Consider the following 24,316-nt stretch of genomic DNA (forward strand, 5'->3'; position numbering starts at 1 on the left):
GCGAGAAGCACGTGGGGGTTTGGAAGATACTTGATGTATCCAGTATCGGTTGTTTAGTCGCTTTTATTGTCTGTAAAGTCATTTATGTTTTCGTGCGCTCCGACGGCTTTTTTTTAAACAGGGGCAGAGCCTATTTTTAGTAACGTCTTGAATAATCACTGACTTTACCCACTTTTATTTTGCTTTTTGCGCGCGTGTGTTGTAAAAATAGCAGCAGATGGGAACAGATGGACTTCACATGCTCAGAACTGGAGTGTTAACCTTACGGCGGCGGTTGTCTCTTCTTCCTGGCAGCTCACAGGATTATTGTCTGACACCTGAAAGAGTCCTTTATATTGATTTGAATGTCTGCAGCCTCTGTTTTCATTGTAAGATTATAAATAGATGTAAACTATATGGCTTAAATGTCAGGGGATCTCCCCCCCCACACACACACATACACCTTTTTCTTAACAGGCTGCTGTTCAACATCTTGTCTCAGAAAGCCGTCTGGAGAATTCAAAAGCTGGCCCAACACTTCATGACTTCTGGGTGAATAAGAAAGGTATCTCTTAATACAGATTTTGGCATTTTCTTTGGGATTTTTTTTCTTTTTCTCAACATGGGCAGTTTTGCTCTTCAAATAGAACTGGGGGGGGGAATAGTCGGATTATTTTAATGGCTGTAATCTTGTTGCACTGCTCCACATGTGTATCACAAAGCTGTGGCAATGGTAGTGAAAACATTGCCAAAGTGCTGTTCATGAACCACTTCGGGGTTGTGTGCTGTGCAATAGTTGTAACAAGCTGCATGACCCACAGTGCAATCAAATTGTGTAATCCTCACTGCCTAGTTATAACACCCAGCAAATTTACCCATGTGTAACTTTACATTACATAAAGAGAAGTAGAATTTCAGCCACTGTTATCTTCGGAAAATTCTTGGAAGAATGGCATGTAAATAAAAAATGATATGATTATGTTGCTGATGTCTTCCATGTTGTCAAAGAGGAATTTGGGGTGTTTGTGAGCAGCATGTCATAAAGAAACCACAGTGAATGTATTGGCTGGAAGAATTACATGTTTCCAGCAATCTAATAATTCAGTGTCTTCAAAACTGTACTGTTCAAACCTGTTGAATTTGTATCAGCGTATTAGTAGCAATTAAATATTATAAGTGTTATCTTCTGAAAATGAATTAGAAAATGAATTTTTTTAATTGTCTAAAACAAAGTTTGTTTACCAAAATCCATACTTTGCCTTATAAAACATTTAAGGACCTTGAAAACTTTACAGAAGTGAATCAAAATAAAAAAGCATTATGACACTTCTGTAGTAATTCACCTTTCAGTTGCTGTTGTTATTCTCTCTCAAGTTGTTTCTGACCTATGGCGATTCTATGCATGAGTGATCTCCAGAATGTCCTGTCCTCAACAGCCCTGCTTAACTCCTATAAACTCAAGCCTGTGGCTCCTTTCAGATTAAGCTACAATACAGAGGAGGGGAGGGTATATTTCAGAAAATAAACAGAAGTGGCTGGATCCCAAATTCTATTCAGCAGGGATGAATGTGAACTTGGAATGAACTGCTGTTTGCGCGTGATGCTGAATTGAGTAATGTGACTTTTAAATTAAAGGAAATATTTTTTCAGTCATCAAGAGATCTGGGTTTTGATATCACGTGTGCATATAACACAGGGGAAAAAGATGTTTTGCTATGGAGATTCATGAGAAGAAAAGAAGAGGTACAAGAGTCTAATCTAAAGCAGTGGAACCCTGCAAGAAGAGACGTGATCCTAGGGAGATGAGGTAGAATCAGCTAGAAATCAGTGTAAGAAAAACGTGTCAGATCTGGATATGGATATGAAAGGCTGGTCTCTAGTGTCACAGACCAGCTGGCAGCTAGGGCTTGCTTCTGATCTCATGAACGACTCTCCCATGGGGTGGGGACTCACAGGTACAAACACCATGTTGTGTATCACCCGCAGTACACTTTAGGTGGGGCTCCTTTTGAAGAAAATCTGGAAGCTGTAGCTCGTACACAATGGGTCTGCCTGCGTGGTAATATAGAAAATGTCTGCACATATTATTCCAGCATTGTGACAGCTATAAGGGGTATCAATAAACTTACAAAATCACCTTTCCATTACTTGGGCCTTGTGTATCATGTACAGAGAAAAGTGAATTTTTTCCTCTCTGCTGCCTTCCACTGAAATCACAATAATTTGTTCTGGCATTTTATTTTCAAACTACAATATTCTGAATATTTGGTAATGTGGCTCATGTCTTTGCATTTGGACTCTTTCTTCTGGTTTGTTCTTCATGGATTTCCAAGAGTGACTGCAAGTGCTTTAAAATAAATTTAAAAACTGTTGAAATACTGCTGTAAATATTTTAAACCACAGAAGATGGATTGTTAACTTCTTTCATAGAGTATTGTAGCTGGTAGAATGATTTAGTGTTAGAATGATGAAGTGTAGGGGAACACTGCGGGCACAATGTTGGGCAAACAGTTGCTTTGTTATGTCCTGTCATATCACCTCTGACGTATGGCCACTCTATGACTGAGCCATCTCCAGAAAGTCCTGTCCTCAGTTGCCTTTGGTCTCTTAGCGAGTTAGTCCATCTCATATTTGGGTCTTCCTCTTTTCCTGCTACCTTCCATCTTTCTCAGCATTATTGTCTTTTCTAGAGGATCTTGTCTTCTCATGAAACGCCCAAAGTTGGACAGCCTCAGTTTGCCTGAGTAAAATGTTGTGGAGACCCCTTAGCCATAGAAGGATTTTGTGATGGCATGCACCTTAGACTAGAAGATCTGCAGACTCCTTTTTAATCTTTCTGGGTCTGGGTAAGAATTTGTGACCAGTATTTTCTTTTCTTACTACTAACCATCCCCGGGCCAGGGACAATGTCGACCTGCTTACGCGTTTCTTCCTTGCAGAAAACTCTTGAAATAAGTCAGCCCTTGCACTTTAACCAGATACATACTGAAACTAATGAATGAGACCGCGCACTGAAATACCCTCCAAGAAACCATGAGATACGGTGTGGCCCTGTGATGTGAAGGATCATGTTGTTACCTCCTCCTAATAGTTGTGTGGAAGAGAACATTTCAGGCGGTGCAGCTTTCCAGACAAGCTACGCCTTGCTAAAATTCCTCTTTCCTTAAACGCACAGGAGCCCCGTCCTCCTGTGAGGAAAAGCAAGTCGGGGGATTGCTTGTTTCCCCAGCAAGTTTTGGTTCTGGTTATTTCTTATTACCTGCATAATTTGCTGGCCTGACTTAACTTTGATTCCACGAAGCTTGTCCTTAAAAGGGTTCGGTGTACGGGCCCCTACCTAGTAAACACCCTTAACGCGAAAGTAAGCCCCAGTAGAGTTAACAGATGGCCCATCTTTAAGGAAGAGGGCTTCGGGAGTGTGGCGGCTGGCCCACGATGGCGGGCTCCATTTCCTCGAAAAGTCTCCAGAGAGGTTGCCGAATACCAGAGCTGTAGCTGGGACCGGCTGTGATGATCAATAAACGAAGCCGCATCTTGCAGCTTTAAATTAAAAAGGCGCGAGGGAGGGGGGGGAGGACGCGGTGTTTTCTGAATGAGGCAACTTCCGATCGTAGCTGTTATCCAGGAGAGCGAAGCCTGCTGGGTCCGGGATCAGCCTCCCGGCGTGGCTTAGTTTTGTTGCTCCACGCCGCCGGCGAGCAGCCACGGTCCCGAGTCGACCGGCTGAGAAAGAAGAGCGACTCGCTCAGGGACAGCGTCCAAAGTCTGCCCCCTTTTCTTGCTGGGGGAGATCTGGTTGATATCTGGGAGAAGTCTTCTCTCAAGGGGCCAGATCCAGACGTCGCCTGCCTTCGCCATGGGCAGTCACGAAGCCGACGGCGTGCCCTCCGGCGAGTTCCCAGGTGGGTGTAAAACGCCCGGGGAGGGATTGGGTCCCCATTCGCCGTAGCGTTTCTGGTTGCAGCGGAGGCTTTTTTCTCTCTCCTTTCCTTCTACTCAGCGGGGCGTGAAAGCGAGAGGAGGGATGCCGCTCGACCCTATCTATGTATTGAACCCGATAGAGCTGACTCGCGAGTAAGGTTCAAAGGCTGTAAACAGGAACGGTTTAGCCAGCAGCCTTGTAGTCGAGGAAGGGAAGTGGATTTCTTGGAAGTAAGGAAATAAGGTGTAGATGTATGTGTGTGTGTCTAAGAATCTGGTGGTGTGGAAGTGAGGAGAGGTTTCACTTCTTTACGAGGGAAATGATTGGTAATTTATCCAAATTATGTATTAAGACGGGCGTGGGTTTATCCGGAAAGTTGCCTTATTCCCCCGTTTTCCTTCTGTATCTCTTGACCTGACTTTGTCCCTGGTTGCATAACCTCATTCCTTATTTTCCCTTTTTTGTTGCCTTAGAAGTGAGCAAGAAGGCACTTTTTAAACCTCCTGAGTGAATAGAAACAGGCAGGCAGGAGTAAACTCTTTAAAAGCACAGGTGATATGAGGAGGGCTTGTAGACATTAAATGACGGTGTAATAATTTGAATTAATTGGTAAATGGACCAGAGGGCATGCTTCCTTGAAGCCTGCAGTTCTGTGCTCACTTACCTTACATGACGATTATAACAGTGCACACTTGTATCTGAGTCACGTAATAGTTTTAGGCATCTTTATTACATTTATGTTCCATTTTTCTTCCAAGACATTCAGTATGATGTACCTGTTCCTCATAATGTTTCAACAAACCTGTGAGAAAAGGTGGATAAGCAGTGGTGGCTGAGAAGATGATTCGGTGAATTTGAGAGCTGAACAAGGATTTGAATCCAGACCTTCCCATTCTTAAAGGGATACAAGCTACTACATTACATTGGATCTTCATACTGGCCGGAAAATTCTGTTGCTTGGCATAATAAATTGCACTATGGTAAGCCCATTTGAATCAATGGGGATTTGATGAGTCAACTGCTCTGCAAATTCTGTTGATTCAAATGGGCCTGTGCTAACTGCAACTTACTGGAGCACAGTAATTGGCAGAGTAAGCCCATTTGAATCAATTGAACTTATGAAGGAGTTGACTTGCTACATCACCATTGATTCAATGGACCTGCTCTAGTGTGATTTACTATGCGAAACAGCATGATTTTGGAATTGGTTTAGAGACAGTATGTTCTGCTCTAATTAATGTTATCTATAGAACTACCTTGTTTGTTTTTAATTTAAACTTAAAGAATCTTTCCAGCACCCACTTATTGATTGATTGATTCATTCATTCATTCATTCATTCATTCATTTAAAACATGCTGCCTTTCTCCTAAATGAGATAAAGTGACTTTCAGTATTCAAAGAAGCAAAGTTGAAAGCTGAAATCATAAATTACTACAATATTTTAAAAGAGTTTAACATATCTTAAAACTTATAAATTAGAGCAATATTAAAAACACAAGTAAAACAGCATAATACTGTAATCCCTTTAAAAATTCCCCCATGTCAACCAGTCATTGAAAGGAAAGCTTGCCTGAAGCGAATGGTCTTCACCAGCTTGTGAAAGGAGAGCAAAGATGAAGCCAACCTGGCCTTCTTTAAGAGAGAGTTCCAGAGTCTGGGAGCTGTAGCAGAGAAGACCCTCTCCCATGTCCGCATCAAATGCGCCTTGAAGAGTGGTGGGACTGAGATAAAGGTCTCTCCTGATGACCTTAATACCTGGGCAGGGTCACAGAGGGAGATGCAGTCTTTTAGATAGCTTGGACCCAAGCCGTTTAAGGCTTTATAGGTTAAGACCAGCACTTTGAATTGTGCTAGAAACAGATCAACAGCTGGTGGAACTGCTGTAACAGGGGAATTATATGTCCCCTGTAACCAGCCCCAGTTAACAATCTGGCTGCAGCATTTTGGACCTGCTGGAGTTTCCAAACATCTTCCAAAGGCAGTCTCTTGTTAGAGTGTGTTACAGTGATCCAGCCGAGATCAGACCTCTTAAGGAATGGGCTCAGCTGCTGCACTGGTTTTAACTTTCCAAAGGCACTCCTAGCTACAGGCAAAACCTGGACACCCAGGCTCAGAGGCAAGTCCAGGAACTCCCATGAGCTGTGCACCTGTGTTTTCAGAAGGTGTGTGTGTACAATCTCATCCACTACACAGGCTGAATCCCTATTCCTTGATCTGCCTTTTGGCAAGAACATCTCTGTCTTTTCTGGATTAAGTTTCAGTTTCTTCACCCTCGCCCAGTCTTATTTATTTATTTATTTATTTATTTATTTATTTATTTATTGATTGATTGATTGATTGATTTATTGAGCTTATATGCCGCCCATTTAGATATGGTCTACTCTAGGCGGCTCGCAAAACGCAGAATAAAAACAATGAATGTGAAATAACAATTCACAACATTTACACAAAACAAAGTAGATAAAGACAGAGAAAAAGAGAAAGTTGCGTAGTGCCTGTATTGCTGACATGAGACGCTGATCTAGAACTAAAACAGCTTCCTCAGATTTAGATGGAAAGGAGAGATAGGGTTGAGTGTCATCCACATATTGGTGACATAGAACTCCAAAACTCCAGACAAGTTCTCCCAGCATTTTTACATACATGATAAATAGCATAGGGGACAAAACAGAACCCTGAAGGACATCACAGTTCTCTGTCCAGAATGTCAAAAAGGAGTCCCCCCAGCACCAACTTCTGGGTCCTCTCTCCCCCCCCCCCCCAGGAAGGACTGGAGCCACAGTAAAACAGTGCCTTCAAGTCCCATCCAAAAGAGAGAGCACCGGAGGGTACTGTGGCTGATGCTATTGAAAGCCGCTCAGAAGTCTAGCGGAACCAACAGGGACATACTCCATCATGTCTGGTTCCTGGCATAGGTCATCTCATCTACCAAGGTGACCAAAGCACTCTCATAAACAGGAATGAAGCCAGATTGAAATGGATCTAGATAATCCGTCTCATCCAGAAACCTGTGGAGCTGAGAAGTCACGATCTGCTTTGGCAACTTGCCCAAGAATGGAACATGCTTCTTGAGTATTGGAATGCTGTACCTAAAAGTTCTTGTGATGGCAATATCAATGTATAGTTTTTTGTTTGTTAACTAATGGAAGGGAAGGGCTTCGTTCTATTGCTCTGAAAGAGATGGGTGTAGCAGTTTTAGTTTTGATCCTCCCCTCTTCTTAAAGAGGGAGACGGGAGACAAGATTACCTGGATGACAGGATCTTGGCAAGGGTTAAAGAAATTTTCTTGACAAAATTTAAAAAGGAGAGAGCATTCTCTTGTTCTAAAGTTGCATCTTCGTAATTTTCTTTTTATGTTCTAAGAGATATTTTTATTTCCAAGACAATGACAGACCACAGGTTGCTGCTGAAAACCCTGGGAGGCTCAGCAAAGAACAGATAAACATTTTGATAGCAACAGCTTCTATCAATTTCAGTTCCATGATCTGCTATTCAATTCTGGGACCTTTCTTTCCGAAAGAGGTAACTAAATTAAAAAAAAAACCAGTTAAAAAACCCCCTCTGTTGCAAGAATGCTCAATGGGGAACTTCTGTGCCCTTTATCCAGCAATACCTGCTACAGCTTGCATACGGGATATGACGAAATCTGTTTCTCAACATACATATGTCACAGGCTTTTGCTAGGAAATGTGATTTTATTTTGTGATCTGATGTAGACCTTCTGTTGCAACTGTGAGAAGGACTGAGATTGCATGGCATAAGGGCACATCACGGTTATGATATATTTTCGAAGGCTACTGGCATATCTCCCCACTCATGTTCATGCTATTTAGTCTTTTTAACACAATTCATTGTCTGCTAGAGGCAGTATATCCTTGTTATATTGGAGACATATCCAGAATCTTGATTTATAAATCTCAAATTGTGGACAAATACTGTATGTGCAAATCTGTCCTAATCTGTGCACCAATACCATACAGTAAAAAAACTTCTCTCCGTTTTGTGTTCTTTTAAAAATACTCACCACTATGAACTGCTGGATAGCTTGATGGTTCAAGTACCTGGAAAACAGAGGCTGGAAGTTTGAATCCCCATGGTGCCTCCTTGACAGGGGCTGGACTCCATCATCCATAGGGTGGCTTATTATTATTATCTTGTGTGCTTGCACTCATCAGACCCTTCATACAGTTGCATAACCACTAAATGACCCTATCCCTGGTACATTTACAATGCCACAGTTATCCATGCCTATTATGGAGATACATGGAAATAACCAGTCAGTCTTTTTAGTCTGCCTCATTTTTTTGCATCACCACCCCTTTTTTGTATAAAAAGAACTTGAAGGAAAGCACCTCAGATTTCTTTAAATCCAACTTGGACTCAACGTAGCTCTTACATGTGTATACAGTAGTTGCCCTGTATTTGCTAAATACATTCAAACAGAGGAGGAAATGATAGAGATTTGTTATGTAAGCAAGAAAGAGCCAGTGCTAACTGAAAAGGTCTCAGAGTCCTAATGCTACTCTTCAGCACTTTCCAGATGCACGATGCACTGTTGCTTTGAAGCTGAGATAAGCAATCTGCTGCTCCCCAGATATTGTTGGATCCAGGCTCTTTCCAACCCTAGCCAGCATGGGCAGTGACCAGGGATGATGGGATTGATAGTCCAAAATATCTTAATGGTAACCTGTTGCCTGCTTCAAAGCATTTAAATTTGACCTTGTCTGTTCCTTTTTTCCATGTGAAAAAACTCAGTCGTTTTTCCCCCCATAATAATAATATGAAAATTCTTATTGCAGGAAATCCATATAAAAGAGTAGCCATTATAGAAAAAATTAAAGTCAAGGAAAGGGGGGAAATGCAGGGGTATTATGGGTGGAGCATATTTTTGTGTGGTATCATGAAACAGGTGAGAAACAAATGCTGCTACAGATAACCAATGCCCATTTTAGAGCTCAACTGTGAAATGTGTGTGATGTGAAGAGATGAGTTGCTTCTTCTGGGAGAAGAATTTTAGCTCATTAGTACAGGACTTGCTTTATGTGCAGAAGGTTTTGGGCTTGATCCCTGAAGTCTCTGGGAAATACTCCTATCTGGAAGGGTGTTGCCAGTTAATGGTAGACTCTACGTTCAGCAGCTTTCCAGTGGGCTGGCTCAGTAGAAGGAAACTGGTATACACTCTTCCCCAGGAAGTATACACAGCAAGATCCCCTATACCTGTTTTAGTTTGTAAAAAGAAGTGTTCACATCACGGATTCACACTTCCAAGAAAGCCTTTGCCCAGCTTTGGCGCTCAGACCTTCCCTGCCCCATTGGTTAAGCCTTAGTCAAATGACATCATCTTATCCCGGGAGAGAATAGAGAAATGGGGAGAAATGCCTGGGTCTCTACACAGTAGCTATGTTGGTCCTGTGTTGAACCCTCTTGTTTCTGTTTCCTTCTACCCAATATGGGCTCAAGTTGGGAGAATTTATACCACTGGGCGTGTCCATGCCCTCTCAGCAACTATTCTGTGCATCCTTCAAATGTCATTGCTCCCGGTCAAAGTCCCAGTCACCCTGCCCTTGTTATAACTCAGTGCTCTGAAAAATCATATATTGAGCAGGATATATTTTCTGCTCAATATGTGATTTTTTTTCATTTTCTCCTCTTCTGTTTAAGAAATGGCTCCAGACCTTTGGCAGCACCGTTTCACATATACTATATGGATCAGATAAGCAGGAGTAATAAATATTTTCCCAGATATTTTTCCCTCCTATATCTTTGTACAAGTTTACAGTGCTGATATTAAGGGAGACTTTTGGACTTCATAGAAGTCCAGGGTACATTTCACAAAACCGTGCAATGTTTCCTGCATGCCATGCGTTCATGTTCTGATTCTGTGCTTGAACTTTTTTTTTCCAGGCAGAAAAGAAAGGCGCTAGTAGTACAATAGTTGGATTCATTTTTGGATGCTTTGCCTTGTTCAACTTCTTGACATCTTTGATCATGGGAAAGTATGTAAGTATCTCAAGAGTTGTGACAAAGTCTGTACAGGAATGCTGTATACTGCAGATAAATCAAAGCCATGTTACCCTCTTCACTTCCTGTCCTTGTGCAGCCTTCTTAAAGTCTTATCATACAGAAAATGCTCACATTTTCTAATGCCTTGGGACATTTCAAAGAGAACATCCTCGACTCTTTTGGAGGGGCTGTTCAGCAGCCCTTCAAGTGTGCCTGTGCCATATGGACAAAGAGATAAATTTCATTCAAGCAGGACTTTGGTCTGACAATCAATTATCTGGTGCAATCGGAACCCCTTGGGTACCATTAATAGATACATATTTAATTTGTTTGTCTGGTTTTATTTTAATTATTATAGTTGGCTGTTTGAGTGCTCTTCTTGACAGGAAGACAGCACATAAATGTAATAAGCCAGACACATTTGCAGTGTGCTTTCTGCAGAATTGGGAGAGTTGAAGGTTCTCTGAACTAAGACAACATTGTGATGGGTTTTCTCCAATAGCTGCAGAGATATATATTGGGACTTGTTACTTTTGGTGCAAATTGAGGACTGATTGTCTCAGTGTGCAATGTCATGCAATGCAATGCAGGCCTTTTGCCATTTTGTTGCTATATCATTGCACCAGGAGCCCATGGTGCTTGAATCTTGTCAGTACATTGGGTTAATTGCCCTAAGTGCTGCTGTGCTGTTATGTGAAGCTTCGCCATAAGGCTGTAACACAAGGGTTAACAGTAGCAAAGGGTGTGGAAACAGTTAAGAGCACCAGTTTCCTTGCCATTGTGAAACTAGGTTAATTCACTTATCCATTTAGAATATTTTTAGGTGTGATAATGCGCTGGAAGTAAGTCAGTTGAATGGGGAGGGGGAAAGTTGATTATGTGTTTCCCCTATAAACTGAAAGTAAAGCAGTTTTATCTTCCATAAAATGTTCTGCTTTAAAGTCTGGCTGATCACTGAAATGTAACACTATTGTTTAATCATTACAGCTTGTCCAGATTGGAGCAAAGTTTATGTTTGTTTCTGGAATGTTTGTCTCAGGATGTGCTACAATTCTTTTTGGGTGAGTGTTTATACGTTTCTTGTGCAGCGCCTTTGAACATATTTTACAATATGCACTTTGTTTTTACATATTGTGGCTTTAGTTTAAATTATTTTTTAAATGGACCTTGGTTCTATTCAGGAAATTGGAAAGCCTCTTGGTGGAGGACTGCCAGTGCTGCAAATGAAGAGGCTCTGCATTTATTCCATCCTTTTTCATTATTTCTTTTGTGGTAAGAAAAAAGATGGAAGAAGGTTTGGGAAACACAGAAAGGTTGAAAATGGTAGCCATTGTTATCAGAGTGTCCTTTTATTTATTTATTTATTTATTTATTTATTTATTTATTTATTTATTTATTTATTTATTTATTTATTTATTTAAGCAGGGAACTATCTGAAGGCTTCTACATTTATTTATTTTTCTCTTCTGTAAAGCGGGACTATTTCTCCCTGTCACTTTTGCTGATCAACAGTACTCCTTAATCCATGTTTTCCTCCTCAGTGTTACATATTTGGCACTGCCAGAATATAACGTTTCACTGCTCTCATATGTTATGTGACTGCTCAAAAAGCAATTTTCTCTCTTTTACACTATAGAATATATAACCTGAGGGCAAATGAGTATACTGGAATTTTCTCTATGGTCTATGATACAAAACTACAAAAACATAGTCTCTAACTGTGGAATGGAAATAATAATTATATTGATATGCTGATATAAAAACAGCTTGGATAATGCCAACGGTCATATAGTCAGAGTTCAGAAAAAAACATTCAGTCGCAGAGTTGCCTTATGTAATCCCAACAGCCTTCTTCAAGATAAGGGAACCACTGTAGTATGTTCTTATCATGCTGTATGTATAGAGAAGTGGCTGGGTAGATGGCTACTTGTAAAGCACACCTACATACAGCCTTCCATGTCATTTGTTTGTTGTATTGGTGGACTATAATGTTTGATTGGTAGGCTGCTTCCCGATAAGGAGATCCAAGGTGGCTCACAAAATTAAAAGAATAGAATTAAATACTTAAACATTTAAAACAACTAAACTGTACACCAATTAAAATGATTAAATAATTAAAAGTGAGTAAAATTAAAAACTATCTCAACTTTGAAAAGGCATTTAGGGACTGAATGAACAAGATTATGGAACGAGAGACAGAGAGAAAAGGGGTGACCCTGCTCACTTGTCTCTGCTCCTTCTCACCACCAACGGGCAGCCTCCTAGAATCATGGAGTTGGAAGGGGCCTCTAAGGCCATTGAGTCCAACCCCCTGGTCAAGGCAGGAATCCCAATCAAAGCAGATCTGACAGGTGGTTGTCCAATTTTCTCCTGAATGCCTCCAGTGTTGGAGTGGTCACCACCTCTTAGGTAATTGGTTCCATTATTGTACTGCTCTAACAGTTAAGAAGTTTTCCTTAAACTTCTGGCTAGCTATTCCCAAGAGAACAGTTTCCTGTCTTTTAATTTATTGCATTTACACCCCACCTGGCTTTCTTCCACAGTGTTCAAGATAGTGTGTGGGGGCCCTTCTGAGGTTGCTTAAGGAGAGAGGCAGTGATTGACCCAAGGCCACCCATGGAGAACCCATGGACTCGCTCCTCTGTAAAACTCACATTGTAACCAGGATGCCACGCTGAGAGAATAAAGATATTCTTCCACTGCTACTTATTCAAGATAAAATAAGTTCCCAGATGCACAGTACAGGAACAGAAGTGGTGATACATAAGATGCTGAGGAGTGTATAAGATTCTAAATCCATTCTATTTGTGTGCTTAGGATGTTGGACAGAGCACCTGATGGGCCCATATTCATAGGGCTGTGTTTTTTGACCCGAGCAGTGGATGCAATTGGCTTTTCTGCAGCAATAACAGCTTCATTTTCTATTCTTGCAAAGGCTTTCCCCAACAACATAGCTACAGTTTTGGTATGTATGAAGCTGACTGGTTTGCTGAAACCCTTCCCATTGCACAGAGCGTTTGAATTGTTATTGGTCGTGATAGGATAGGGAGCATCAGGGAATAGAAAAATAGATGGAATGCAAGTTAATGATAACAAACCCTGACATTCAGTAGATAAATTAAATGAAACCACACTATTAATTTAATTCAATGCATAATGTGGCTGTTAGAAATACAGGGTATATGGTACTGCCATCACATAGGCTGGACACCCCTCTTTTTATGTCTTCTTTTGCCCGCCTAATGTACAGTGAAGGAAAAGTACACAGCCCCTGTCTAGCAAATTCTGCTTGTCACCCTTGCTATCCTCACTGTCTCTTTGCAGGGATATGACTGAAAAATTAAAGGAGAAAAGGGGAAGGGGATAAAATATTGTGGCACTTTAAAGATTAACATAGTTGCTTTATCATGAGCTTTTGTGGATCAAAACCCACTTTTTCAGACACAAAATCCAGTTTTTAGCAAATAACCTCTTTCTCTCTCCCCTCACAAAAGTGTGTTGAGACACGTGTAGAAAATGTTGAAAGAGACATTCAGTTTCTCTTTTTTTCTTTTCTACCAGTGTTTGTTCCTGCATCTAATTCCAATATTAGCTTTGAATGAGCTTGACAGAAACTTTGGAGGCCTTCTTTTATTTTCTCATGGTGGCAAAGGAGAGCCCAAAGAGAGAAGCAGCTGTGTTGTGATAGGGAAGCTAAAAATGGCAGCACACGCATCGCCTCTTTCCTACATAGCTGGCCAGAGAGCTGTGGGTCTTCTCCCTTCTCTTCTTCCAATTCTGCTCATGCGCTTTCATTCATGGAAAAGGTTTATCACCACAAAAACATAATAACATATAAATCATTAAGCCCTGTGAGATGTTACATATTTGCAGAAGGAGTGTTGTCTTCTGTCTTGTCCCATGTGATATCTGGGAAGAAAAGGAGAAAAGATGAGTGATACATACGTAGTTCCTTAGTGGAGGATAGCACCTCCTATCTGATATTGATTGGCAGCAAGGAGACGCACATTGGCTCTTCTGGCTGCGTACTATTATCAAAGTATGTACATGAGGTGAAAGGGCAGATAGTATCTTATGGATCTGGGGATGAGGAAGCAGGAGACAGACCCGAATTATATTTTGGCAGAGTCTTAATACACTAAAACACTCTGAAAGCAGTTTCATCTGGAAGGCAGCATTTAAATTTTGATTTGGTGTGGAAAATATGTGTAACTAATTGCATAAAAAGAGCTGTACTGTTGTTTTAGGAGCGGATAATTTCAGTGAAATACTGATGAGTGCTAACCAGAAAAAAATCAAGACTAAATGTTTGCTTATATTTGTGTTTATTGAAGCCCATTAACATATTTCGTTTCAGCTGTGATAGTGCTGTGTTTAATTTCTTTTTTCTTTTTAGAATGCAAGTTAGTATGTTGCCATTGTGAAATGCCGACAGAGATTGGATTTTTAAAAAATTCTAAATACACGTGTGCACATTTTTATACTTTCTCCTTAAGCAGAGTTTGTTTCATCTGTCATTTCCTGTGAAAGTCAATGAGAGGCATGAAAATGTGGATTTCTTAATAAAATAAGGCAGTGTCCAAAGCAGTCTGAGCTAAACTGGGCTGCTTTCCAGATTGCCGAATTGGTGCTTGAACTGAATGTGCTGTTTGGTTCATACCCCTATGCAATGGTGGCAAGCAGCTATTCCCCATCATCTTGTGGAATTGTTTTATAGCTGTTGCTTTTAAGGTAGCAAATATGCTTTTGATGCATGGTGACTGTACCCAGCTTCATTTGCTTGAATATCATTGTGGCGTCCACCCTCGTGCCCCTTTCTTGACCGTCAAGCCTCAGAGCACACGAAGGCAAGCACATTCCTCTTTTACACTGCTGCCACCAGGTGATCTCTAAATCACCATTACCTAAGAAAGATTCAGGTCCACACTTCAAGTTCTTTTAAATAAAACTTTGGTTTATTGATTACATAGATTGATTCATGAATATCTTCAGTAGCTAATCACACCTCGGAATTTCCCAAACTCCACACTCTATTACTCTGTCTGACTTTTCTCTCCTGCCTGACTCTCTTACATTTCTCTTACTGACTACTTGACTGACTCAGGCTCCACCTCTTATAGCATCTCTCTCGGCTCCGCCTCTCAGCAACATTAATATGCATGAACTCTTATTACATAACACACATGAACCATTATGCAATATAACATGAACTATAGATCTAGTAAATAGAGAACGCTACAGTCATCGATCTTCCTTCCATATATTCTGACATTCCCAACACTGCCACAATGCTATCACATGGTTTACGACTGCTTCTCACAACACTCTAACCTGGCATGGAAGGAGCAAAGTCTTTTGCATGGAATTTGGTTCTTGTCATCTCCAAATAAAGACGGAAAAGTCTTCTGCCTGAAACTCTGGAGAACCTCTACTACAGGCACCACCTGATCTCATTGCATTGTTATCTTTTTCTCTTTTTAGGGCAGCCTTGAAATATTTACTGGACTGGGACTAGTACTGGGCCCACCTATTGGTGGCTTTCTGTACCAGTCTTTTGGCTATGAAGTCCCTTTCCTTGTACTTGGATGTGCAGTGTTGATCCTGGTGCCTCTAAACATGTACCTCTTACCAAAATATGGTAGGTAGAGGTTGCTGTGTGTTTTTTTAACTGGGTTCCATTTTCAGATCTGGTACAGAAAAAGTGCCTTGTTATGTATTTTTATTTCGCCTCTGTGAAGCTCATTTCTTGTAAAACATAGATGAAATCTACCTGGAGTAGATCCATTGGTTTATATCTGCTTTGGTAAGCTACAGCTATGGAGAGGTGATGACATCACTAGCAGAGAGATTTTCAGTAATTTAATTCTCTCCTGTAGCTTCTCAGACTCGCTAGTAATCTGTTTTGTTGCGTGGGATCCATGGGAGCTGTGGGGTGGAAAGAGGAAGTCTTTAGTTACCAAAAATTGCCACCACCAGATGACGTTACTAATGAGGTGAGGGTTTTTTTTTTGTTGTTGTTGTTGTTGTTTTTGTAATTGAAGACTTTTCTCCTTCTGTACAGTGGTCCCCAGAGTTTCCATGCTATCCCAAGATAATTTTGTCACCTTTTCCCTCAGAAGATAGGATGGCTACCCTTCTTGTCCTATGTGTTGAAACTGATTGAATCAGCAGTTGAATGTTACTTCAGCACTAACATTAGAACTACTGCAGCTGAAAACAACAGGAAACACTATGTAAATAGAAAATTATGAAGCTGCCTTATTCTAAATCAAGCTATTGGTCCATTTGGCACAAACTGGCAGCAGCTCCACAGAACAGAATCTTTTCCAGTCCCACCTGGACTGGACAGGGATTGAATTTTGGAATTTCTGGATATGAAGCATAGATTTTACCACCCCTCCCATCTGCAACACACGGAAAGCTCTGCCTCTCAGCATCTCCCCCTCCCTGCCCCCAAATAGTATCAAGGTTGCCACTCCACTCCCTAATGATAGAGATCAGCTCTGTGTAACCAGGTATTTTGGCTGCATGTTCTGTATGGTCGTTTTGCCACTCATTCCTCATCAACAGTTTTGAAACTTTTGTAGGGAGTATTTGGAGGCACAGCTGAATAAGAACTGCAGGAAAAAAATCCCCTTTTGGAGGTGATAGGTTGTGGCTTCCCTTGTGGAGGTATCTGATGGTTTCCTTAGATCCCTTTGAAGCTCAGGAAGGTGGGAGCTCAAGTATTGAAGTTGGGAGCCCATAGTATTGATGCCATATTGAAAAATGGAACATTACTGCCCTCGTCATCTATAGTGGGTGTCCTCATCTCATAAGCAACTTCTGCAACTTTTAGACTGTTTTTAATATCAGTTCAATATTATATTGCTAGTGCTAACTAGAGCAGGCATATTGACTCAATGGGACTTAATATACAGTCATGTCCAAAAATATTGGTACCCTTCCAATTCTGTCAGAAAATGCAGCCCTTTCTCTCAGAAAATTGTTGCAGTTGTAAATGTTTTGGTACTTACATGGTCATTTCTTAGGTTTGCATTGGAACAACACAAAAAACAGAGAAGAAAAGTCAAATCTGATATAATCCCAAACAGAAACCCAAAAATGCACTGGCCAAAATTATTGGCACCCTTAACTTAATATTTGGTAGTACCCCCTTTGGAAAAAATAACTGAAATCAATCGTTTCCTGTAACCACGAATGAGTTTCTTACACCTCTCTACTGGAATTTTGGACCACTCTTCTTTTGCAAATTGCTCCAGGGCCTTCAGATTTGAAGGATGTCTTCTCCCATCTGCTATTTTGAGATCTCACCACAGGTGTTCAATGGGATTCAGATCTGGACTCATTGCTGCCCATTTCACAACTCTCCAGCACTTTGTTTGTAACCATTTCTGAGTGCTTTTTGAAGTGTGTTTTGGGTCATTGTCCTGCTGGAAGACCCATGACCTCTGGTGGAGATGCAGCTTTCTGACCCTGACCACTACGTTGCACCCCAAAATTCTTTAGTAATCATCAGATTTCATGATACTGTTCACACAGCCAAGACATCCAGTGCCAGAAGCAGCAAGGCAACCCCAAAACATCTTTGAACCTCCACCATGTTTGACTCTAAGGACTGTGTTCTCTTTTTTTGAATGCTTCATTTCTTTTTCTGTAAACAGTGCCATGATATCCTTGACCAAAAAGCTCTACTTTTGTCTTATCTGTCCACAGTATATTCTCCCAGAAGGATTGTGGTTTTGTCCCATAAGATTTGGCATACTCCAGTCATGCTTTTTTTATGCCTTTGTGTCAGCAGTGGTGTCCTCCTGGGTCTTCTACCATAGCGTCCCTTTTCACTCAGATGGTGACGGATAGTGTGAGCTGACACTGTTGTACCCTGCAGATCAGCTTGAATTTGTTTGGAAGTTAATCTGGGTTCTGTATCCACTGTTTGAACAACCCTTCACTGTAATTTTTTCAGTAATTTTGCTCTTCTTTCCACGTCCAGGGAGGTTAGCTACAGTGCCATGGGCTGTAAACCTCTTGATGATATTGCGCACAGTGGATACAGGAACATTAAGATCTCTGGAGATGGACTTGTAGCCTTGCGATTGTCAATGTTTTTTCACAATTTTTCTCTCTCAAAGATTTTCACAGACAACTCTTTACACTTCATTCTTTTCTCCATGCTCAGTGTCACACACAACACAAAGGTTGAGTCAACTTTTCTCCATCTTAACTGGTTGCAAATGTGATTACTATATTGCCCACACCTCTTACTTGTGACAGGTGTATCTAAATGTAAATTAAAGGTGCATCCCATGCTTGAAAAGCAATTATTTCTTAACAATTTACAATTTAGGCATGGTAGTTGAGAAAGAGCAGCTGCAGACAAGCTGAAAGTCTGCAAACTGAGATGGACACACACTGGTTCCCTGTTTAGCACAGCCTTCACTTCTCTCCCCACCTTCTTCCCCCCCCCCCCCGTGTTGAATTTTTATTTGTAAGCCCTTAGGGACAGAGGCTTGTCATCTAACCTGTGAAGTGCCATGCACACTGGACCAGCAATAGTAATGACAGTATCTATAGTAATAAAGGCTAGTGGCTAGTCTGTTAGAGAAGATGCATTGAATCAATGAGATTTACACATAAGTTGATTTATCATTCAGCAGTTGATTCAGTGAGTCCACCCTGGTTGGGATTAGCAAAGGATCTAAGCCTATGTATGCATGTGTGTGTTTTGAAACCTGCTCAGTGGTTGTTAAACTCCTCTTTAATGAATCTCTGTTGTTTGTTTCTTACAGACTCAACTCCTGGCAAAGATTCCTTTTTGAAACTGATTGCCCTGCCCAAAGTTGTATTCCTCTGTCTTTCCGTTATTTCATTAAGTGGATGCTTAGGCTTTCTTGATCCTACATTGTCACTATTTGTTTTGGAAAAGGTAGATACTTGTTTGGAAAAGACACCTCTTAAATCCATTTTGTCTCCCTAAAATAACTGTGTATAGATTCAGTTGGAGAAATAGTGGAGTGTCAGTTGCAAGAGTGAGGAATTACTGCCAATTAAAAGCTTCATTTGACAATTTTAGGATGCACACAACTCGTATGCAGTGCAACAAAGTTATGTGCATCCTGAGCTTGTCAAGGAAGCCTTTAATTAGCAATAATTTTTCACTGCTGCTGCTGCTGCACGTGCAGAGTTGCAGAGCAGGATTTTAGCCACTGACTTCAAACATTTGCAGGAGCATCCACCAATTATGCCTTTGCTTTCATAATGTTCTCATTAATTGCTGCAGTCAGTAAAGCCACTGTGTGATTGTAAAGCCATCCATTACATTTGTATGTATCAATATTGCAGTAAACTGATACATAAGCAGCGAGATGCACACAGTTGCAGGTTTCCCAAGCAGGCTGCAAGGATGGCTAATAAGCATCCAGTTTATGACTTACATTAATTGTTAGTCCCAACCAGGGTAGGCCTATTGCATCATAGGAGTTTGGTACATCATCACATCAATACGTTTCATTGATTCAATGGGTGTACTCTTATTTGTACTACCAAAGAGATTTAGGTCTATACTTTGAAAGGATTCATAAAGAGTTTATGAAAACATGAACTACTTCATTATTAAATGCTGGCTCTGAAGGAAAGAGAAGGAAACAAAATCCAACAGCTATGCTAAACAATCAAGCTCCATTAATAAACTTAATACCTTGTTTCAGTTCTTCCAAGTTAATAACAGTTTTGACTGATAATAAAAATGGGTTACTTAATATTTCACCGTTGAAAGCTTAGTTTAGTTGCCAGCTTCAATTTTTTAACATAGTACCATTTTATAATCATTGGTACAATTATTGGATATCATTTATACTATACGTTTCTGCCAACCAGCAGTAGTGTGGATAACTAACGGTGACATGAGAAAATTAATGCAATTAAAATATTTTAAACAATTGAAAATACAGTTAAAATGCATTAGTAAAACGAAAGAGAAAGCCAGTGTGATATAGTTGATACAGCATCAGACTGGGACTCGGGAGACATGGGTTCAAATCTCTGCCATGGAAAGTCACTTGAGAATGGCCATGATAAGCTGTTCATTGGACATCTCGTGTACCTCAAAAACTGCATTAGGTTCACCATTAGTCAGAAATGACTTGATGGCATACATTGACAAAAAGAATCAGCAGCACCCGGCCAGTCGGAGACCTTTTCAAGAACAGCTCATCCTAAATGTCAACTGTCTGTTTGAAGACAAAGATCTTCTTCATGTTTGTGGTAGGAAAATAGGATGGTGGGCAGCCAGTCCCACCACCACCACCTTAGCAGTTTGTTCCAGAGCCTGGTGATGGCCATTGAGAAGGCCTTTAGTTTTGTCACCACCAAATGAGTTTCTGAGAGAGGCTGGACTAAGAGAAAGGCCTCCCTGAAAGATCTTAAGTTACCCGGGCAGGCTCATACTTGATAGATAACAAGTAAAAGGCATATCCCAACTCACTAATACTGATAAGACAGATTCCTCTACTATAAGAGTTTCCAGAGAGCTCTCAGATTATTTTTAAAAAGTGTCTCGTGGCACTTTAAAGATACATGGGTTTATTTTAGTATGAGCTTCCATGGATTGCAATCTGAAGAAATGGACTGTGACCCACAGAAGCTTGTGCTAAAATAAAGCAATTGCCTCCTTTTAAAAATGATGGGGATTGTGATCAAGGGCACTGGGATTTTGTACACTAAAATAAGAGGATATTTATTCATACAAAATAATTATTCTATTCTTTCTACAGTTCAAATTGCCCACTGGCTATGTAGGGCTAGTGTTCTTGGGGTTAGCACTTTCCTACTCCCTGTCTTCACCGTTACTTGGATTTTTATCGGATAAAGTACCAGTGAGTACAACCCTACATTTTCTAACTCCTCTGTCAAATTGTCAGTTTTGGTGCTATACTATAAACAATCAGGCTTCGAAGTTCAATAGTAGAAATTCTGTTTGGAAGTTAAAACACACCAGATGTCATAAACCCAATGTAGACTTAAGGCATTGGTTTCCTATGTGTTCTGAACTCTATCTCTGAGAATCCCTTGCTGCTGGCTATGATAGCAGGGCCTTGTGAGAGTGGAAGCCAAAATAGAGATCAAAAGTCAAGAACCAATATTGGCAGTTCTTTTACTTTCATGGGATGCCAAGAGCAAGTAATAGCTAAAACTACGTCAGTGACAGATGGAAGATAATATAGAAGAGCCTCTTAAAACCTGCTACTTTCCAGAATTTTTGGACTTCACCTCTGATGATTTCTCGCCAATGGAATTTTTAATTGGGCTGGATGGGTGATATACAGCTAGTTTGTCCTGTTAAGTCTTTCCTCATGTCAAGATAGGATTGTAGCTCAATGGTAACAGGACATGCCTTGGCTGCAGAAGGTCCCACTTTCAATACCAGGGGAAGTGTCACAAATAGGAGAGGTGTGAAAGTGTTGAAACCTTGGAGAAACACTACCAGTCAAATCAGACTGACCAGCGGACAGACGTAATGTATGGCAGTTTAATACACTGTTAATACATGCTTCTGAATTAAATTTAAATACCTACTTGGATTCAAAATTCCCTTAAGGGGAATCCCCTTCACAGGATATTTCCACCAAAGGTGGAGAAAAGCAGGGGTATTGGAACCTCTGGCCTTCCAGTAGTGGTGTATTCCAAACCATATCTTGGTCAGGCTGACTGTTGCTGATAGGAATGGAAGTCCAGCAACATCTGGAGGGCTACAAGTTCCTGACCTCTGCTCTCCAGCTTCCCGTGTCTTCTGGAAATCTGCTGCTGAGGTCTGAGGAAGCCATCTCCTTGCATCTGGCCACTGTAGGGGGCGGAGTCCCTTCTGTGTTGTGTGAGAAACCTTTTCTATTCACAGAGGAGTAATTCCTGATCCAAGCTATGGCAGCAACAAGCCTTAGAGATTCTGTTACCTAAAGAGTAGGGACTTGCATATATGTGGAGCTCATATGTAAAGGAGGCAGCGGGTGACTGAGGAGAGGGTCCTCGACCATAGAACATCCACCCCAAAGGAGTACCAATGACGCCAGCTAGTTTTAGGCTGTGTATTAAAACTATGCTTTTAAGTAAATAATAATGATAATATTTACTATTGTTCTCAAATTTTATTGATCTTGCTCTAAGATCATATGGTTTTCTAAAAAATTATCTAGCATTTTGTATTTATTTTAGTTTGGAAACAGCATTCTGAAAAAAGAAAGGTTCAGTGGAGATTTAGTAGAAAATTTGAAATGCACCAGAATAATAGTATGCAAGAGCCTTGCAAGACTCAAAGGCCATTCTTGGATTCAAGGCTGGATGCTGGGCTTCATTTTAATTCAGATAATGCTGTTCCCTGTTCCGAAGATCCAAAGAAATACTTCACTTCTCTCCCCTGTCAGCTTGAATCCACTGTTTCTTTCATTCAGATATGATGACTTCATTGACGGCCATGTTCTTCATCTTTGTCTCTCTTACAGCGTGTAAGGAAGTGGCTGTTGGTCTTTGGAGGTTTACTGACTTCATTGTGTTATTTTTTTCTTGGACCAGCTCCCGTCTTGCACATTGAAAGGTAACACACAGGTTGCCCTGGCTTTGGGATTTTATTGACTAAACAGAAATTTCATTTGGCCAATGACATTCTTTTCTCACCACATTTTATTTGCACGCCAGTCAAAACCTGTGGGTATTCTGTATTGGCACTGATTTGAATAAATCAGAGGATAAATTAGAAGGCGGCCCTTCAAAAGCAGGATCACTACTAGAGTTCCCAAATCAGATGATGAACTGTGAAAACACAAAACCCATTGTAAAGTGTAAGGAACCCCCACCCCCAAACATTGTCTCTTCTGAAGTTTTTTATGTACAAAGAAATCAGTAAGCAGGGCTATATAGTGGTGCCTCGTAAGACGATTCTAATTCGTTCCGCAAAAATTGTCGTCTTGTGAAGAAATCATCTTGCGAGGTTCCCTATGCATCGGTCTGAAAAAAAGGTCTTGCGAAAGCGTCGGTCTAAAAAAAAAATCTTGTGAAGCACAGTCATAGAAAAAATGTATTGCGAGGCATCATAGTGATCACAAAAACCAATCATTTTGCGGATTTTTCGTCCCGCGAGGCAATCGTCTAGCAAGGCACCACTTATATCTTCCGCCCTGACATATCTATGTTTGTACAAAGAAGAACTGAATTCTGCCATCTTGCTTCATGCTGTTCATTCTTCATTCACTATCACAATAGACCTATAATCATGCAAGTGAGTGACAATTGCCATTTGATAAATAGCAGCTGTAGGGAAACCTAACCTGCCTCAGGGGCAAACTCCTGAAGCCCTTGCCAAATTTCTAATCTGGATTGAAGCAATGGTGGTTGATATTTAATAAATACATCTGAAAGCTATTTAATAAACATCTGCTGCTAGTTTTTGTATTTATCATTACTACTGTATAAACCCTTAACTTGCAGAGAGGACCAATACAAGAAAGGTTACCACCCAGTTTCACTGCACACACATACACCTCCTTTGTTTATTTGTAAATAGGGTTGCTCCAAAACCTGGTTTTTAAAAACATCTCTCTAAGAAAACCAATACAATTTTTTTCCAATCCAGATTTTGTGTAAGAAACTTAGGATAATGTTGTTTTTGCCATCAAGTTGCTTCCAACTTATGGTGACCCTTTGAATAAGTGATTTCCGAAATATTTTGTTATGAACAATATGGGAATTATTCCAGCCTAACTGGCCTAAAATTATAGGAAGCTTTCTATAATCACAAGAGATCATTTGTTCTTCTAGCTCATGACCAACAACACTGATTAACAGGGACTCTCTAGGGTTTCAGAAGGAAGTCTTTCATAGCACTACGTGAACAGTTAGGGATTGAGGGGGCAACTGGACAGTAGAGAAAACATGAATAGATTCACAGGGAAATCATACCTGGGAAGCTAGGTTTTAACTCCTGTGTCAAGCCAACTAAGCTGCACAGGAGTCAACAGAGAAAGGGGAGGAAATCAGTCTTGTTTGCAGCTTGTTAACCATTGGAATCCTCTCCTCCCACTATCTGATACTTATGTCTGCTTGTCTCCCTCTTCCATTCCTTCCTTCCTTCCTTCCTTCCTTCCTTCCTTCCTTCCTTCCTACCTAGGTGACCAAGGAAAGAGTGAGAAGTAAGATAAATAATCAGCATAGTTGACCATTTTCAGTCAACTGTGTTTCCAGCTTGTTTAAGTAGCTCTGCTCTAGCCACCCAGATTTCCAGAAGACAGTTAAAGCAGAGCTACCTTAAATATATAAGACTGATATAAGAATAAGCATACAACTAAGCATAAGCCTAGGATTTGGAATGATTATCCATCATTGCTAGAATAACATATTATAATAAAAATGGTGATTATAATATG

The 24,316-nt window shown here is 40.6% G+C and overlaps 1 protein-coding gene across 2 annotated transcripts in view; it reads left to right on the forward strand.

Moving 5' to 3' along the window:
* Nucleotides 1–3,620: 3,620 nt before the first annotated feature.
* Nucleotides 3,621–24,316, forward strand: part of SLC18B1 (solute carrier family 18 member B1) — a 33,320-nt gene continuing 12,624 nt past the window's right edge. The window contains exons 1-9 of one of the 2 annotated variants that reach the window (XM_072996533.2): nt 3,621–3,881; nt 7,285–7,424; nt 9,807–9,902; nt 10,893–10,966; nt 12,723–12,870; nt 15,387–15,543; nt 18,695–18,831; nt 20,678–20,779; nt 22,400–22,491. In XM_072996533.2, coding sequence (XP_072852634.2) covers nt 3,836–3,881; nt 7,285–7,424; nt 9,807–9,902; nt 10,893–10,966; nt 12,723–12,870; nt 15,387–15,543; nt 18,695–18,831; nt 20,678–20,779; nt 22,400–22,491 — 992 coding nt within the window. In that variant the 5' untranslated portion in view covers nt 3,621–3,835. Of the gene's footprint in view, nt 3,882–4,053; nt 4,132–7,284; nt 7,425–9,806; nt 9,903–10,892; nt 10,967–12,722; nt 12,871–15,386; nt 15,544–18,694; nt 18,832–20,677; nt 20,780–22,399; nt 22,492–24,316 lie in introns of those variants that run through there. The other variant, XM_072996539.2, reaches the window with a different exon arrangement.

The sequence above is a fragment of the Pogona vitticeps genome, chromosome 1, assembly GCF_051106095.1.
Source record: "Pogona vitticeps strain Pit_001003342236 chromosome 1, PviZW2.1, whole genome shotgun sequence".
In the NCBI taxonomy this organism is placed as follows: domain Eukaryota; kingdom Metazoa; phylum Chordata; class Lepidosauria; order Squamata; family Agamidae; genus Pogona; species Pogona vitticeps.